We start from the raw sequence: 16,634 nt of genomic DNA on the forward strand, positions 1-16,634 counted from the left end.
GCCAAGGCAGCCTCCCCATGGGTGCATCGTGGCGTGGGCCAAGGCGGCCACCCCAGGGACACATCGCTGTGTGGTGGGGACCAACGTGGCCTTCCCACAGACACATCATGGCATGGGCCACGGCGGCCTCCCCAGGGACACATCGCTGTACAGCATGGCCCAATGTGGCCTCCTCACAGACATATTGTAGCGTGGGCCAACGTGGCCTCCCCAAGGGCGCACTGTGGCATGGGCCAAGACGGCCTCCCCATGGGTGCATCGTGGCGTGGGCCAAGGCAGCCTCCCCAGGGACACATCGCTGTGTGGTGGGACCAACATGGCCTTCCCACAGACACATCATGGCATGGGCCACGGCGGCCTCCCCAGGGACACATCGCTGTGCAGCAGGGGCCAAGGCAGCCTCCCCACAGGTGCATCGTGGCATGGGCCAAGGCAGCTACCCCAGGGACACATCGTGGCGCAGCGGGGGCCAACGTGGCCTCCTCACGGGCGCACCATGGTGTGGGCCAAGGCGGCCTCCCCATGGGCACATCATGGCGTGGGCCAAGGCGGCCTCCCCACGGGCGCATCGCTGCATGGTGGGGGCCAACGTGGCATCCCCATGGGTGCACCATGGTGTGGGCCAAGGCGGCCTCCCCAGCGACACATTGCTCTGCAGCAGGGGCCAAGGTGGCCTCCCCAGGGTGCACCGTGGCGCGGGCCAAGGCGGCCTCCCCATGGGCACATCATGGTGTGGGCCAAGGCGGCCTCCCCATGGGCACATCATGGCGTGGGCCAAGGCGGCCTCCCCACGGGCGCATCGCTGCATGGCGGGGACCACCGTGGCCTCCCCAGGACGCACCGTGGCGCGGGCCAAGGCTCTCCCGGCGCTCCCGGCACGCGAGGCCCGACCAGCCCGCACGGAGGGCGCGGGCAGCGCCCGGCGGGGCCGCCCGGGAGGCCGGGGCAGAGGGGCCGGCCCTGCCCGCGCCCCGCGCGCCCGACCCGGCCCCGCGCTCCGCTCAATGGAGCGGCAGGGGGAGGAGGCGGCGGCATCATGTGATTCCCTGCGAGCGCCTTTAAAGCAGCCACATGCAGCCGAGCGGCGGCCACAATCTCGGCTCCGGGCGCAGGGGCAGCCAGCGCCGGGCTCGCCCGGGCAATCAGTGCCGAGGCCGTCGCCGCCGCCCGGCCCCGCGCCGCTCGCCCGGCCCCGGCTCGGCCGCAGCAGCAAGGAGCGGGGGCAGAAATCTCGGCGAAAATGGCTGGGGCAATTATAGAAAACATGAGCACCAAAAAGCTGTGCATTGTCGGAGGGATCCTGCTGGTTTTCCAAGTCATCGCCTTTCTGGTGGGAGGTCTCATCGGTGAGTGCTAAAGGTGCAAACTTTCTCCTCGCCCGCCTCGCCCTGCTTAGCTACTTGTTACAGTATCGCTGACTCCCTCCATGAGCTCATTAACCCGCTATTGTGGCCGCGCAGGGCGGCGCGGGCCTCTTTGTGCGCGGCGCTCGGCGCGGCGACCGGGGGGCCGAGGAAAGTTTGCCGGCCTGGTGCCCGGGTGCGCTGAGGGAAGGGGGAGGCTTCGGCATGGCGACGGGTTTGCGCCGCAAAGTTGATTTTTTGTTCATATTTATTTTTAATACTTCTCTCTGCCTCCCCTCGCCGGCGCTGCGGGAGGAGAAGCCGCGTCGCTCCCGCGGGAGTTGGTAGCAAGGGGCTCCCCCGGGGGCTGCCCGTGTTTTATTGTCCTCCCCGTGGGCCCGGGCCCGCTCCGGCTCCCGGGGCGACCCGAGGCCGCGGGGACGGGCGGCGCCCGTCCCCGCGGCCTCGGGTCGCCCCGGGAGCCGGAGCGGGCCCCCCTCTTCGTGCAGCCCCTTGGGGGAAACTTTTGGGCCGCCCCGTTGCCATTTCTTATTTTATTCGGACATGAGGGTTGGAAGGGGAAAGATGGAGGAGATCCCGATGCCGGGGCCGTCCCGAAGAATTAGCCCGGGTGGAAAGCGGCGGAGCTGCGCTTGGCCGGGGTGCATCGGCGGCACCTCCTTGGGATAACCGTCGTGCAACGTATACGCATGCATACACTGTGTATGCATATGCATATCTATAAATATATGGGAAGACTTGGCCGATCTTCCCAAGAAGCAGAGGAATTCTGTGTCCCATGGGGCTGGCTCCTTCCCGGAGGCAGCGCTGGTGCAGGGTCCCTTGGCCAGGGCTTGCCCGGGGACTCGCCCGCTTGCCCAGAGTGGCCGCGCTCGGGCTCTGTGGGCCTGTTCCCAGCTGCAGCGTGCGGGTGATCTGAATTACCTTTCCCAAAAGGCCTCGGGGAAAACTCGTTACAGTTGTTATTTGGGGAAGCCCCTTGAATTATTCCCCATATAATCTTTATTTTGGAGGCATTGAGGAAATTTTGTGCCCAGGCTGCCTAGGAATGCTTTGTATTTGCAATGTTCTGATTGCCAATTTTAAATGCTGTGTGAATACTGCTAAATATAATTGTCACAAATGAGGCTTTCCTTGTTCTGTTGCTTCTGTTCCTCACCTCTGGTTAATCACTTAGATCTGAGAGAAATGCTGGATTAAAACCCAGTTTTTCTAGTCTTGTGGACCTGAACCACACAAAATGGGCCTGAGCAATGCAAGGGCTGCAAAGGGTGGCTGCTTTTTTTTAGTCTTTTTTTTTTTTTTTTTTTTTTTTTCCCTCTCTCTGTAAGAGCTGGTTGGAGCACTAGTTCCTGAACCAGACGCTGATTCATTAGATAAAATTCCTCGGCCTGCATTGTGCAGGGAGCTGGAGCCCATGTCCATAGGGGTCTCTCGTGTATCCCAAAGGCGCGTTTCTGCAGCCTGCCCGTTGCAGGGTTGTTAGAAGCAACTTGCTGAAGTCCTGGGGAGGAGGGAGGTGGTCAGAGAGCCGAGGTTCTGCCTGGAGCCAGGCCGGGCGGATGGACAGGCCCGGGGCTTACGTTTAGGTGCAGGGGCTGTAGAGATGAAAGGAGGGGGCTCCTGCTAGGCCGGTGTCCGTCCCAGGAGGGGGACGGTCTTGCCGGAGGCGCTGTCCCGCTGGGCCGATGTGTAAAAGCGGTTTGTGCCGTTCTGGAAGGCAAGGCCCGGGCTGGCCGAGCGCTTCTTGCCGCAATAGGAGTAATTCAGCGCTGAGCATTAAGCACGTCGCGCAAGCTGGGAGTAGCTCAGGATTCGTGGCAGAATAAAAGATGAGTCTGCCGTCCGAGGACGAGTCCTGGGGGGCTATGGGGAAAGTCCTGCTCCTAATCTTGTAGGGGAAAACTGCTGTAATCCATCACCCAAACCGGCTTCTTTCCTCCTCACTTGTGCTGCTTGTGATGCATGCAAAGAGTTAACGGGCTCCCCTGTGCCCAGCATTGATGCATGGGTGGAAACTGGCCCTAATCCTTTGCCTGGAAAGCATAAATGGTGCCTGCTGACTTGAAACACCTGTAGGTTCCCCTATGTGAACAGGGCGTGGGGCGCAACCGAAACGGGAGCGGGCATCGTGGGGGTAAAATCGGTGCTGGGCGAATTGGAGGCAGCCTCGGGGTGTCCTCGGAGAGTCCAAAGAAAGCGGGTGCAGGGGGACATGGTGCTATGGGCAGTCAAAGGGTGCAGAGCCCTGGCAGTGAGGACAGGCGAGCGCTGCTCGGCCGAGCACTGTGCTACACGGTGGGATGAGAGCCGAGAGGTCACTGAAATAGTGCTCCCGGGCTGGTTTGATCCAGTGCACCACGCAGACACCTAGAATCTAGTTATTTTAGTTTATCCAGGTCTAGACAAACTAAAACACGTACACAACTGGAACCGGCTACAAAGCTAAAACACCCTTTCCTTCAGCAGCGAGTTAGGTCATGTTTCAAAACAATGACTAAGTGCTCTATTTTAACAGATTACTTTTTCGGGTCCAAAATACACAAATGCAATGCATTGGTATCTGATAAAACAGCTGCAGCTAAACTTAATTTTTCTGAAGTTGTGCTGATTCTGCCTGCTTTTATGCGGTAAATTCTATCCATGTCTGAATTTTAATAAGGCTGCTGTATTCCCAGCAGCCCGCTCTCCTGTTTGGAAGCAAAACTTTTACCGGCATTCGCATGGATTTTGCTCGGAACTGTGTGTTGATTAAAAAGAAAGGAATCCTGTGCTTGTGGTTGAGCCGGGTGAAGCCCCGTGGAAGTCGGTGGGAGCTCCGCGAATCCGAGGAGCGAGCGGCCCCGCGGAAGGTGCTGCTTGTCTGGTCCAGATGGCCGGCATTGCGTCACGGCTCAACCTCCCCGTAGAGCTTCTGGTGTCCCTCGTGTTGTAAAGATCTTGCTTAAAGTTTGCCCTTCTGGTGAATGTGCTACGTGCTCAGGTAGCTTGTATGAGTACAAGATAAAACAAGATCCCTGAAATGAGTCATAACAAAGCCCTGCTTTCACTTTCCTAGTATAAACAGCACCTCGTATGTATTATGAAAGGACATGATTTTGCTCAACCAGGAATGCTTTCTGTTGGCATCCAAGGCAATACTAAAATGTTTGGAAGGAACTCTAATAAAGCCACTTCCCAGCAGAGCCAGGAGCCCTTGTGTGCTACACATATGTGTAGTTTGCCCCTTCCATATAGAAGGTGGCTCTAGTTGGGTACCTCCCATGTGGCCTGTCCCCAGGGCCACCTCCAGGCTTGTGCAGGCCTTGACCTGTGTGAGGCGATGGTAGAGCCCTGTTTAGCTCTCCAAGGCCTGCACCAGTGTCGGACCCGCCTGCCCCCTCTGCTTGGTGAGGCAAGGCTTGGACTTGATGGCTGTAGTGGGGCCTTGCGTCTTTGCATTGCCTTTATTTAACAGGAGCTTTGTTTACAAATGTGTTCCCCTCCAGGCTCTCTGGAAAGCCACTGTCAGCGTTGCCCCTTAAAAGGGTAAAAAATGGAGGTTGCAAGGGAAATTATACACTATTTCTAAAAAGAAGCACACAAAATTGTGCCTTTTATGTTCCATAACAGGGTTTGGCCTATTCTAGTGCTTGGGGCTCAAGAAATTGTTCGACTTTCTCTTTGGCTTTCTCTCCGTTTTACGTGATTCGAGTAACGCGATGCGCTTCTCACCGCGGTTCTGCCGGTGCTGCAGGAGGCTGCTGTGAAACCGCTGCTGGGGGAGACGAAGCGAGGCTGAAACGAAGGGCACGGAGGAAGGCGGCAGCAGGCGCCGGCCAGCAGGATGTCCACTGCAAACTGTGTTTTTCTTTCCCTTAATTTAGGAGCTATCACCAAGTTGTCCAAGAAGAGTTTCATGTGAATTACTTGCATATTACAAGGGCACCTCACGACAATTTGCAGATTATTTTTACAGTTCAAGTGAGATGCCTTGAATTTAAGAGGCTCTTTCTAGAGTGAAAACAAGTCGAGGAGCAGGCATGTAGTGTGAAGGGCTGAAAGTCCAGTATCCAACCATACATTTGGCTAATGAACTGATTGGAGAAGTGAATTTTTTAAATTTTTTTTAGCACATAAATCCCTTGGGAAGAGAGGGCTGCATCTGCGAGTGCGAAAGCTCACCGCTTCCTTGGCTGAAAGGAGGCTGAAAAAGCCCTGGATTGTTTTGACTGGAGGAAATAGAAGTTGTGCTTGTGCGCCTTACCCAGAGAGATAATGAGTCATGTGTTTCAATGGCTGAGCAGCCATCAACAATCCCAGTTCATTATCTAAATGTCTGATTTGGCTGCTGAGCAGCAAGTTTCCAGGATTTAATTTTCTTTCCTCGGATTTCATTACCTTCTTAGGACTGAATTGATCTCCTGAGGAGAAATGCTCGGGATTATAAGGTATGTGGATGCAGACTCCTAAATCAGAACGTCTGCGGATTCTAGGACAAAGACCATTTTTATCTGCCTGACTTTCTTTCATCGCTCGCCTCTCTTCAGCAAGTTGTGCTGAATAGGTCCGTGCTGTACTGTGGACATGAATGCCAATAGACTCCTCTGTATAGACAAATTCCTTTAGTGCTGCAATCTTGGCAGAAGCACTGGGAGCTGATGAAAAAGCAGACATGAAAGGTCATGTCTATTTAGTTTAGGTCTACTCAATTCTTCTTTTTAAGGGTTGTAACTGTAGCTGAATGGGCAAATGCGCCAGGAATTGACAGTTCCCAGACAAACTTCCGTGCTCGGATGCTTGAGGAGCAGGCAGTAAAGACTGTAAATCCTGTAAGGTAGTACTTTTGGTGGTCTTGCAGTTGCATCACTTTCAAACCCCGCTTAGTTTGGGAGATGGACATCAGGGAAATCTTGTGCTTTGTAGTTTGCACAAAGTAAAAACAACTTGTGCACTGCTTTTCCTTTTTGTTACGCTTCTCAATAGATAGATTTGGTTTTTGAACTTGATCCGAACACTGATCAAGTGGTGGTCGCATTGCCTCTCTACTCCTTGCAAGGACAAAGATTTAAACAGGAAGTCTTTTCTTTAGTCAATAACTTGACTTCAAAGACAGTAAATGTTATAACTCTTTCCTGTTAGCCTTCGAATCCCTTTGAAGAGAGAAGGTGTAATACATCTGGCCAGGATTTCTTTAGTGCTGGCTCTGGCATGTGTGAAATACACGGGGTAATATATTCCTCTTAAGAGGATCTAATCCCCTGTATTCAAATGCAGATGAAATTCTTTACATATTTGAGTACTGGCAGTTTCAAAGTAACTTCTTATCTCTAGTGTGCAACTTGCAGAATCACAGAATGTTGCTCAGAGGGGGAAAAAAAAAAAAAAAAAAAAAAAGGCAAGATTGGGTGATGTTGGGTCCCCACTGCCCTTCTGCCCTTTTGGAGCAGGGGTTTGCAGGGGTTTCATCTTGACTGGATGTTGCAGGAAATGCATTTGATCTGCCTTGAAAATTGACAAGGGAAGGCTTGGAAGAAGGATCAAGATCAAAATGTCTTGTGGCAATCAGGAAAGCAGCTTAACCTTCTTTAAGTCAGATATTTTTAATGTATATTTTTGCATTTATGGAGCTCGTGCTGCTAGTGCTTGCTTCATTTATATTTGTTCCTGCTACTGGGTATGCATATGTATGGGGAGGTCATTCAGTTAGCTCTCCTGACACGTATACTTGTACTCTACTGCCTGGAAAGATTTTCTTGCTTTGAGCCTTGCCTGTGGCTGCCGGGAATAATCCCTTATCTGTGAAAACAAGCTCATTCCCCAGCAGCGCTTTGATGTGTGTTCTATGTCAGCAGCATTACAAGGTTCTTTGACTTCTCGGTTTCCACAGCAGGGAGCCCAACTGCACTTTCATTTTTAAAGGTTCTTGGCATAGCTACTACTGTGGCTCTTTGAGAATTTACTTATGAAAGAAAATCTTCAATTTGTGTTGCTTTAAAGTGGCTGTGTTGCAGAGACGGCTTCTTCTGGAGAGCTTCTCTCGAAGTTGCATAATGTACCATTCAACAGCAAATGTAAAAACATAAAAATAAAAGTACCCCCACATAAAGCAAAACTCCCACACAGTTATAGATGTTGCCTGGCTATAGAATAACTTTAAAAGCACAGTAATTCATACAAACCCAACAGTGTGTGTTCTGTTGGCTGTAGCGCTGGTTTAGCAATCTCCAATCCCCAGCTGCTCCTCCTGCCTCTGGGCAGCCAGAGCCTGGGTTCTCCTTTGGCAGAGGTGTAAGTGCTCTCTGCCACCCGCTGTTATCCCGCATCGAGCCGTGTGATGAGCTGACCCAGGGGTTTTGCCACCATGCCAAGCAGCGAAATATGGGGAAATAGAGAAATATGCTCTGATACAGGGAAATATGGTCTGCCTGAGCTGGGAAAGGGGTGCGTGCAGGACGAGGCCTCGCAGGCCTCAGCAGCAGGGAGAGGTGTCTGCTTGGTTTGGACAAGTTTATTTTCTCAGTCTGAGACCAGCAAGACTGAAAGGCACCCGGTAAGGAAAACCCGCTGGAGAGGAGGGAAATGCCGAGAGGGTTCAGACACAGTGATGTGTCTGTGAAAGCCCACTGTAAACACTGAGGAAACGGTGCCCGTTTTATGAAAATAGTGCCTCCTTTACAAGAAGGGAAACCACCTTTCCAACTCCAAGCCTTGTTTGTGCATCCCTTGAAAGAAATGCAGAAACAATTTCAATAAAAGCAGAATGAAAGGCAATAAGGCATGGCAGGACACTCTTTCTTTCTAGAAGCAAAGCTGGCGGGCAAGGCTCTGCGCCGCGAGCTGGGGCTGTTCAGGTGGGTCTTTGGGTGCCTGTGGCTCTGCGTTGGGCTCTGCTGCGGTTGCGAGCCCTGGGGGAAGCCTCTGCCTCGGTCCAGCTCTGCCTGGTGCCTGCCCAGGGCTCCCGCTACGTTTCTGTGCAGCCTTCAGCAAGAGGGCTGCGATGCTGGTAAAGCTCCAAGATGATAATGCGAAGAAGGAAGAGCTTTCATGAGGCGAGTGGCCCCTTAGCCGAGTGCGACTCTTATTTCCCAGCATTGCGGAGTGGCTGAGGTTGGAAGGGACCAATGGAGATCATCCAGTGTGACCCCTCTGCTCAAAAAACCCTGTGAACAGCAGTTCTGCCTGTGAAGGCTACTGCTGGCGTTCAGGAAAGAGCCTCACAGAGCCTTGTGCAACAGCAACTAACCCAAAATAGTGATATAAAGATTGCGGTAGTGGTCGCTGCCATGAGCGTCATATTAAACTGCAGCATCAAGGTCAGGAAAGCTAGAGGCAGGAAAGATCATAGCTTTCATGTTGCAGTAAATATATATGTATAGTGCGGTATTCAGGTCCCCACTGTTCTAATTGGGGAACCTTGGTCTGTGCGATGATAAATTAGCTTGTTTATTCCTACCCCGCTGTTGGTTAGTGTAATGAAGCAGAAGGCCTTTGTATGTGCTCATCGGGTAGTGATGGCCCTGCACAGAAGGGGGTAATTGAGTAGAAAAGCAGAATGCTCCTGGTGCATGGGAGAAGTTAACACCACATGAGGTCACCGGGATTCAAGCTTTAATCAATGTGGACACAATGCAATTGAGATTTTCTAAAGGGCTTGTTTATAGTGCGAGAGCAAGGGTCAGTAGTTAATTTGAAATGCTGTAGGTGTTCTGGATGAGAAGGTACAAAATCTATATCATAGAGGTAAATATTCTTGGGGTAAAAGAGTATTGTAATTGGGCTGAATGTCTTGCTTACAGGAATATGGAATAGAGAAGAAGAAAGGAAATACTTGGGGGCTTATAGCAGTTTAGTAAACTAAATGGGTCTTAAATTTGAATTAATGTATTGAGTAAAGGTGATTCTTTTATAGAAATTTATGCATAATATTGTAAAATGCACTGAGCGTAATTGAGCTCATGTACTCCACAGTAAATCTGTTTCTCCCCCCACCCCAGTTTTTTTCTTTCAAACCTGAAGAGTTGTGCCTAAACAAGGAGAACCTTTTTGTAAGCAGAACCTTTCTGTCCCTCTCAATTGCTGTGGCATCCTGTCACTCTTCTGCTTCACAGCAGAAATAATCCTGATGTTCATGCTTGATTCTGCTCTCTCCCTCTTAAGGACCTAATAGTTTTAACTTTGTTTTTCTCTTAGAATTTTTAAGGTGCAGTGTTGTTTGTCCCACCCTTGAAAATTCATTACAAGTTTATTGCCTGCAAAAGGCCTCCTTTTGCTCCTGTTATTTTCTCTGTTTTTTTTTCTACCTCAATCAAAGCCTGAGCTCTCACCCTTCCTGCAAGGACAGCCCGGGGCAGTTGTAAATGAACCCTGTTTAGGAAGGGAGGAAGCTGAATGGAGGTGGGAGTGGGTGAAGAGTAAGACCCACACATGGGAGAACTGGAGCAAAAGCAGCTGTAACCTTTCTGCACTGAAGTGCGGTGTCTCACTGAGCGCTCCCGTGCTGTTACCAGCTCGGTGGATGCCACGTGCGCTTGCTGCTTGGCACGGGCAGCTTGAGCCTTGCAGGGCAGAGCGGGATTTTTTAATCTGTCTCAGGCTAGTCTAAGATTACACAGAATGGTAAGGCTTTGGTTGTAGAAACAGCCTAACGCGTTGTGAGCAAGGAAGTGTGACCGTCTGAGATGGGACAAGTGCTGTGGGTGCTCGGAGGGGAGAGCAAAGCAACTAGGGACCAGAAATCCCAAGAACTGGAATAGATGCTCGCTGTGACTTTGGTCCATGTGCATTAGCCAGCCAGTGGTCATCTCTGCCTCGTCTCAGCTCGGCTATGACCAGTATAGAGCCATGTAAATATTAAACTTGTATGTAGCGTGCTAAAAAATGGGGAAGAGGAATCAACAAGATACAACATAGCTGCATCCCGGGAGCAGTGCCTCAGTTTGAAGACGTGATGGGAGCAACCTGAGCAACCTGGTCCAGCCTCCTGCTTACAGCGGGGTCTTGTAGGAGATGGGACTAGAGACCTCCTGAGGTCCCTTCCCACCCCGGTTATTGGATTCCTTAGCACCAAGCAGTGCTGTCTTTGAAATGATTACTTATAAATATACTGTCTACAGAACCAGGATTCTGTATTATGGAACTTTAGTCTTTGCTTTAAAATTATGCTAACAAAAATCAAGATTAGGATTTTTGTGATTGACTGATCACACAGTTACTGTCTGGGGTGGTGAGTTTATTTTCCTTTTCAAGCAACCATAGCTGGATGGTTAAATTTGAACTAAACTTTTGCCAAAGTGAAAGAACAGTCCTTTTCTTTCATTTATTTGGTCACAGTGTGCCATTCATTGTGCATTGAATTCAGCTTTCCGGTTCTGAGGATTTTTAAGAGCCATTGCAAGAGTGATGGTAACCAAGAGCTAACCCAGAAACTAAGGCATCTGTTCAGGAAAGGCCTGGAATTGCTCTGTCTCATGTTTCTTGAGGTATCTCTCTTTTTTCCAAACTGTTTGATATTTTGGATAGTATGATTTCAATTTCTTTAAATACAAGAGTATCTGCTTAAGAGAACATGTAGAGATAGCAACAGTGTTGGCTAGCTCCAAAATGTCATAGCCATCTGATTGTTTTTGTTCTTTGATAATGGGAACTGAAAAAATTCCAATTTCAGCTGAGATACTGGCAAATAATTCTGTATAATGGCAATGCGGGTGGTTGCAGGAGTTCTGGGGAACTCAATTACGAAATGGTTTGCTGAATTAGTAATTAATATCTTGTCCTCTGTGGATGTTCCTGGCAGTAAATGCAAGGTATTCCGAGACACCTGCTTCAACTTCTCTTGGAGTTACTCTAAAACAATGTCTGCGTTTCATGTGGAACAGTCACCAATTCAACATGAAAATGAGTAGTTCCAGCTCAATCCAAGCTGAAAGTCAGTCAAATGTTGACATCCCACACTCTCCCCCATGCAGCCCAGCACTAAATCCCTGTGATTTTAAGTGCTGTTATCTTATGTGACTGGAGCTCAGGCAAAGCTATAGCCTGGATATTCACCCGAGCTAATGACTGAAGAGTATTTTGAATGTGAAAAGTGAGACAAGTCTCACTGGAAATGATATGCAAGAATTGCTTCAATCTGTAGCGGTATGTGAGACATTAGCTAAATTGGCTTTTAAAGTTCATCAGAAATCCTGGCCAGGAAATCATGGAGGTATTAATGAAGGATCTACTGGGGGTTAAAGGACTCAAAATTTCCAGAGGAGCTGTGGTTCTTTGGCAGGAAATAGCAGAGTCTGGCTAACCCTGTGACATCCTGGGGGCTTTTGTAGGGAGCCAGACATCTCTGAAGCATCTTTCCGGCGAGACGATGCAGACTGTCCTCCCAGGTCCCCAGAAACGCGTGGCCAGGCTGCTTTAGCTCGTCGCTGCATACCAATAGGACAAATGTGTTTATAATATATATGCAAACACGCTTTGAAGAGGGTAAATGAGAGTCACTTGCCAAACTAGCCTGAAAAGCAATGAGCAACAAAAGAAAGGCTGCAGAGACGTCTCAATCTTGCCTTTGTGCATGTGCTGGCCTGGTGCTTTTAGGAAAGACTTCCTCCTCCTTTTTCCCATGTGTGCTAAGGAGGGGATGCTCCCTGGTCCGCTGCGTTTCCCCCAGCGCCGGCAGAGCGGCCCTGTTGCCTCGCGAGTGCTTTGGGGGAACAGTCCAACCCCTGTGCTTGTTTGATGGATATTTCTGCTTCGATGGGGGCCGGCAGCGCCCGCAGCAGCCCCTGCAGCCCCCACGTGCACGGCTTTGCGGCGACGGTCTCGGCGTGCAGAGCCGCGGTGGTTAAACAACTCGGAGCGAGTGCTCTCTGTGCAGGGGCTATCTGCGTTTGCTGGAGCTGGAGAGCCCTCACGAACGGGCTCCCAGCACAGCTGAGCGTGGTGATGCAAAACAAGGTATCGCACAAGTATTTCCTGTTTAAACTGCCCGGTGGAAAGCGGGGTTTTGCAAAGTTTCCATGAAGCTTTTCCTAATAAAAGCCCTGCTCCGTCGCCTCTGCTAAGTGACCTAAACCAAAGCTGCTGCATTATTTCTCCTCAGAGCAAGCAGATTTAGAACATGGGCAGAGTCTTCTCCAATGTGTTATGCAAAAAAATGCTGTTTAATTATTTACAGGCTGACATAAATGGTTCAGTTTTGCATATTACATGGTATACCAGCCCCCAGCCTGCAGGCTCGAAGCAGCCTGCTTGGCACCGCTTTGGAGCTGAAATCCCTTGGTGCTAGCTTTGTTTTGCATAGCACTTTGTAATACTGTTAGTTGACTTGGCTGCAGTTTCACAAAGCATTTTTTTTCCACTTGGTTCAACACTCAGTTGAATCTAATGGGAACGGAGCCAAACGAGTAATGTAAGCCAAGTGCCGACGCTTGTTTGGTGTGCAGTTCCTGATGAGAAATATATATAGTAATTGTCTCTTGCTCCTCAAGGCTTTAAGTTTGGCAGGGGGAATGCTTCAGTCAGCATGCCAAGTATTTAAAATCATAATCAGTCAGTGATGAAAACATATATTTATGGCTATAATGTGTTGCATCAAAGCAAGAGGCATTAGTTTTTCCCCATAGAAGTAACGAAGTTAATTTAGAAATGCCTTCTTTTATATAGCACGAAGATCTCTCAAAGGTAAAGAGCTTGTCTAGAACGTTGTGAATATTGCAGAGACCTGAGCAAAGCAGTGGCTCTGGCTGCAGGGTTGGTTGTAGTTGCTGGATGCTGCATCTAGCCCTGGAGGGCTGCGGCCGCGTAGCGCCCGTGGGTGTCCCCGTGTCGCGAGGGGGCCCCATGCAGGATGTCACCGGGCCGTGGGACAGGGGCTGGTTTGTTTTCCCCATTGAAATGGCTGTGTCCTGTCCGTGGGCTGTAATTACCGCTGCCGGTGTGTTCCGGTGGGCTGTGATCTGCTCAGGAAGCCTCTGGTCGCTGCCGGGGCGACAGCGGTGACAGCGGAGGCGGCTGCTCCGCCGCCCTCGGCCCGGCCACCGAGATGCTGCTCCGTCGGACCGGGGCGTCTGGAGTCATGCGGTTGAATGGGATGATTTCCAGTTTTGAGTGATAACAGCCGTATTTTCACACACATACACCCCAAAAATGGGACAGAACTTTTTTTTTTTTAATAACTGTATTTGCACCTAAAACTTGTATTACATAACTTCACATTCTGGTGCAAACAAAAATTTGAAAATACTGATTAAACAAAAGGCTTAAGCTGCTCCTTCTGGCCTCCAGAACACGGGGAGCTGGGAGAAATGAGCTGCAGCGTGTCTAATGGCAGCGTGCTGGTGCTGCTTCCAAAAATGGGACAGTTTTATCTTAATTGCAGCCAAACGCATTGGGCATTAAAATTAGACATTGCATCCATTAGTCATTAAAATATATGGAGATGGCTGTTTTGAAAAAAGGCATATTTCTGCCAAAAAATGAATAGATCCCTAAGGGCAGGAGAGCTGTTCCTGAGCGCCCGTTCGCTTGATTCTGGGTACGTGGAAGCCCCTAAAACCGCGGGGGCCTGACCTAGAGCGGTGCCAACTCCCTCCAGCGCCGCCGCTCTCCGTGCCTCGCGAGTGCGGCGATGCATATGTGGAGCATTAAAATATTTATTTCCCAGATGATATTAGAAGCAGGGCAGAACTGTTTCCCTAAGAATTCGTGGCATGACAGAACTATGTTAGAAAATGTATTTGAGTTTCTAGAAGCTTTTCCTTTCCCCTGAAAAGATTTGCAGGTGTTTTATTTTATGCTGAAGTTCAGTACTGAAAGGACGGCTCAGGGTTGGATGCATTTCTTTCTGCTAGCATCCCTATTTTTATGGAAGAATTTCTGATTGTTTCCTTGTTGATATAAAGCCAAAGCAGTATAATCCTCCATAGTTATAATTCTCGGATTCAGGATATCGCATCTTATCCTGATAAAGTGAAAACAAGTGTCCAGAGCACGGGCACGAAACCCGTTCAGGAGCCTGACGGCCATGGCGGGAGGACAGGGGGAGGTTTTGAGCAGCGCTGGTTCTTGCCAGCTGATCTTTCAGAGTTAAGGGGTCTGGTCAGCTCCTCTTCTCGCAGCTTTGAAAACTAGGCTGGGGAGAAGGGGTGCAAATTTTGTGTTTTAACCTCGTCGCAGTTCACAGCTGACCTGCAGCAACCACTTTAAAGCACAAACATTACACGCTTTAATGCAAGAGCCTTCGGTTAACGGAAGTGGAAGAGCAAAGAGCCTTGGCTGTTACGGTGAAGGTGGTCACCTTTCCTGGTGTTGCCCACACAGGGAGGCTTCTGCGGGCTGAGCCGGAAGGCTGGAGCTGATGGAGGCCCAGACAAGGTGCCCACGGGGCAGAGCCCCGCGGAGGAGTCTGCAGCGGGAGGTGCAGAGGGGCTGGGGCGGCCTAGGTGCCGAGTGCTCCTGCTGTGGGCCCCAAGGGCACGTTCAGACCCACGGGCTGCGCTTGCTCGCCGCGCTCCGCAGCTGCGACTCGCACCGTCACGAGCAGCCGTGGCCAAACGCTCATCCTGGTGGTCCCCGCTCCCTCCAGCAGCAGACGCAAGATTGCGGGAACACTGCGCTCTGGAGCAGCTCCTCCGAGAGGCGGTTCTGTGCTTGGTTTGTGGAAGGCGCTTTCCTTGGCTGCAGTGAGCTCTCTTGGCATCCAAATCTGTCCCCCTGCAAAGAGATCCAGCTCCGTATGGCGGATGCCTTGGCGTGGGCTCGCCGTGCCCTTGTCGTACGCCGTGCTGGGGCTCGGCAGGCACGTACGGGCTCCATCAGCCGTGGCTGATGTGGAAACTGCCAGTGCCACCCCGAGCTGCAGCTCGTGAGCCCCATGGAGAGGCTGGTGCTGCCCTGTGAAGGGCGGCACGGAGGTGATCGCAGCGGATTATCGTTACTGCATAGAGAGGGTCCAGCCTTTTTACTTCACAAATCTCTCGTGGGCATGGAAATGAGCCTTAAAAAAAAGGCAGCAGCAATCCTGAGTTTTAGTTCTGGGAGCCGTTGGGTTCCTTGATGCCTTCCAGAAGGCATGGTAGCTTTGGCTTGCTTTAGGGAACTGCATTAGAAAAACCTTCTTGCCCAAGTAGTTGGCCCAACATGCACTTAGTTCCAGTTAATCTCTCCCTGCTCTGCGAAGTTTCATGGGTTAGGATTAGTTTATCAGTCCAGGCTGGTGGTATGTGTATGTGCTTTAAATGTGGACTTGCTGGAGCAAACTGGAAGAGCCTATACACAGGGAAAAAAAATGCCTTTTTTTTTTTTTAATATATATATAATTTTGGTATAACTGAGGTACCTGAGGCTGAATTACAGCTGCTTCTGCTAGTCTAAACTTGATCCCCCTGTAATGTCAGTAATTCATCTGCAGATGTAATGAACTTAAAATATTTAACCGCAACCTGAAGGAGCTGTGGAGGAGAAATCATTTGACGTTTATCTTAGATTGCCTGCAAATAACTGAATGGAGAGCTACATGCTTTGGTGGGGAAACTGTTGGATGAGGTACTCAAAGATAAAAATGTTCCCTTTCATTTTCAGCTCCCAGTCCCACCACAGCTGTTCCGTACATGTCAGTGAAGTGCATTGATGTCAGAAAAAACCACCACAAAACCAAGTGGCTGATGCCCTGGGGACCTAACCACTGCGAGAAGATCAAAGACTTCGACGAAGCCATGAGCAGGCAGATAGAGGCCAATGACATCGTGTTTGCTGTTCACATTCCTCTTCCCAGCAAGGAGATGAGCCCCTGGTTCCAGTTCATGCTTTTCATCATGCAGCTGGACATCGCATTCAAGATGGACAACGACCTAAGTAAGTCACTTTGTGTCTTTTATTACCTGCTGACTGTGGTCTGTCTAACTTGCCTGTGGCTGTGTTTCTCTGAAAATTCCTTTCATTTGGCACCATACGTTAGCTGCTAGTTAAAGTGTCTGTATGTGCCGTGAAGTGATACAGGAGCGCATTTTAAAGATAAGAATATAAAATAAGACGTCATGATATCTAGATTTCCATGGAGACCCACTTAGGCAGCATTAGAAAGTAGCTGGGCATGTGCTAAACAAGCAGCGAGGAGCTTGAAGCAGCAGCACCAACTGTTCGTGGTTCCATGTTAAAGCATGTTGAACTGCAGGAACTTGCTTAAATTGCTTTCTTAAATGCAGCAACTGGCTTTCAAAGCATTTGCTCCTGGGTTTCATAGATTTATTTCAGACATTTCAAAATGCTAATCAGTACCTCGCCAAAACAGCAATTGTA

The 16,634-nt window shown here is 50.2% G+C and overlaps 1 protein-coding gene across 1 annotated transcript in view; it reads left to right on the plus strand.

The window, feature by feature from the left end:
- The first annotated feature begins 1,087 nt into the window (after positions 1-1,087).
- WLS (Wnt ligand secretion mediator) overlaps positions 1,088-16,634 on the plus strand; it is a 32,624-nt gene continuing 17,077 nt past the window's right edge. The window contains exons 1-2 of the mRNA XM_088531955.1: positions 1,088-1,346; positions 15,918-16,190. Coding sequence (XP_088388081.1) covers positions 1,241-1,346; positions 15,918-16,190 — 379 coding nt within the window. The 5' untranslated portion in view covers positions 1,088-1,240. The remainder of the gene's footprint in view (positions 1,347-15,917; positions 16,191-16,634) is intronic.

Source organism: Tinamus guttatus, unplaced genomic scaffold (assembly GCF_059628265.1).
Source record: "Tinamus guttatus ecotype Peru unplaced genomic scaffold, ASM5962826v1 Tinamus_guttatus_pri_ptg000441l, whole genome shotgun sequence".
Taxonomy (NCBI): Eukaryota; Metazoa; Chordata; class Aves; order Tinamiformes; family Tinamidae; genus Tinamus; species Tinamus guttatus.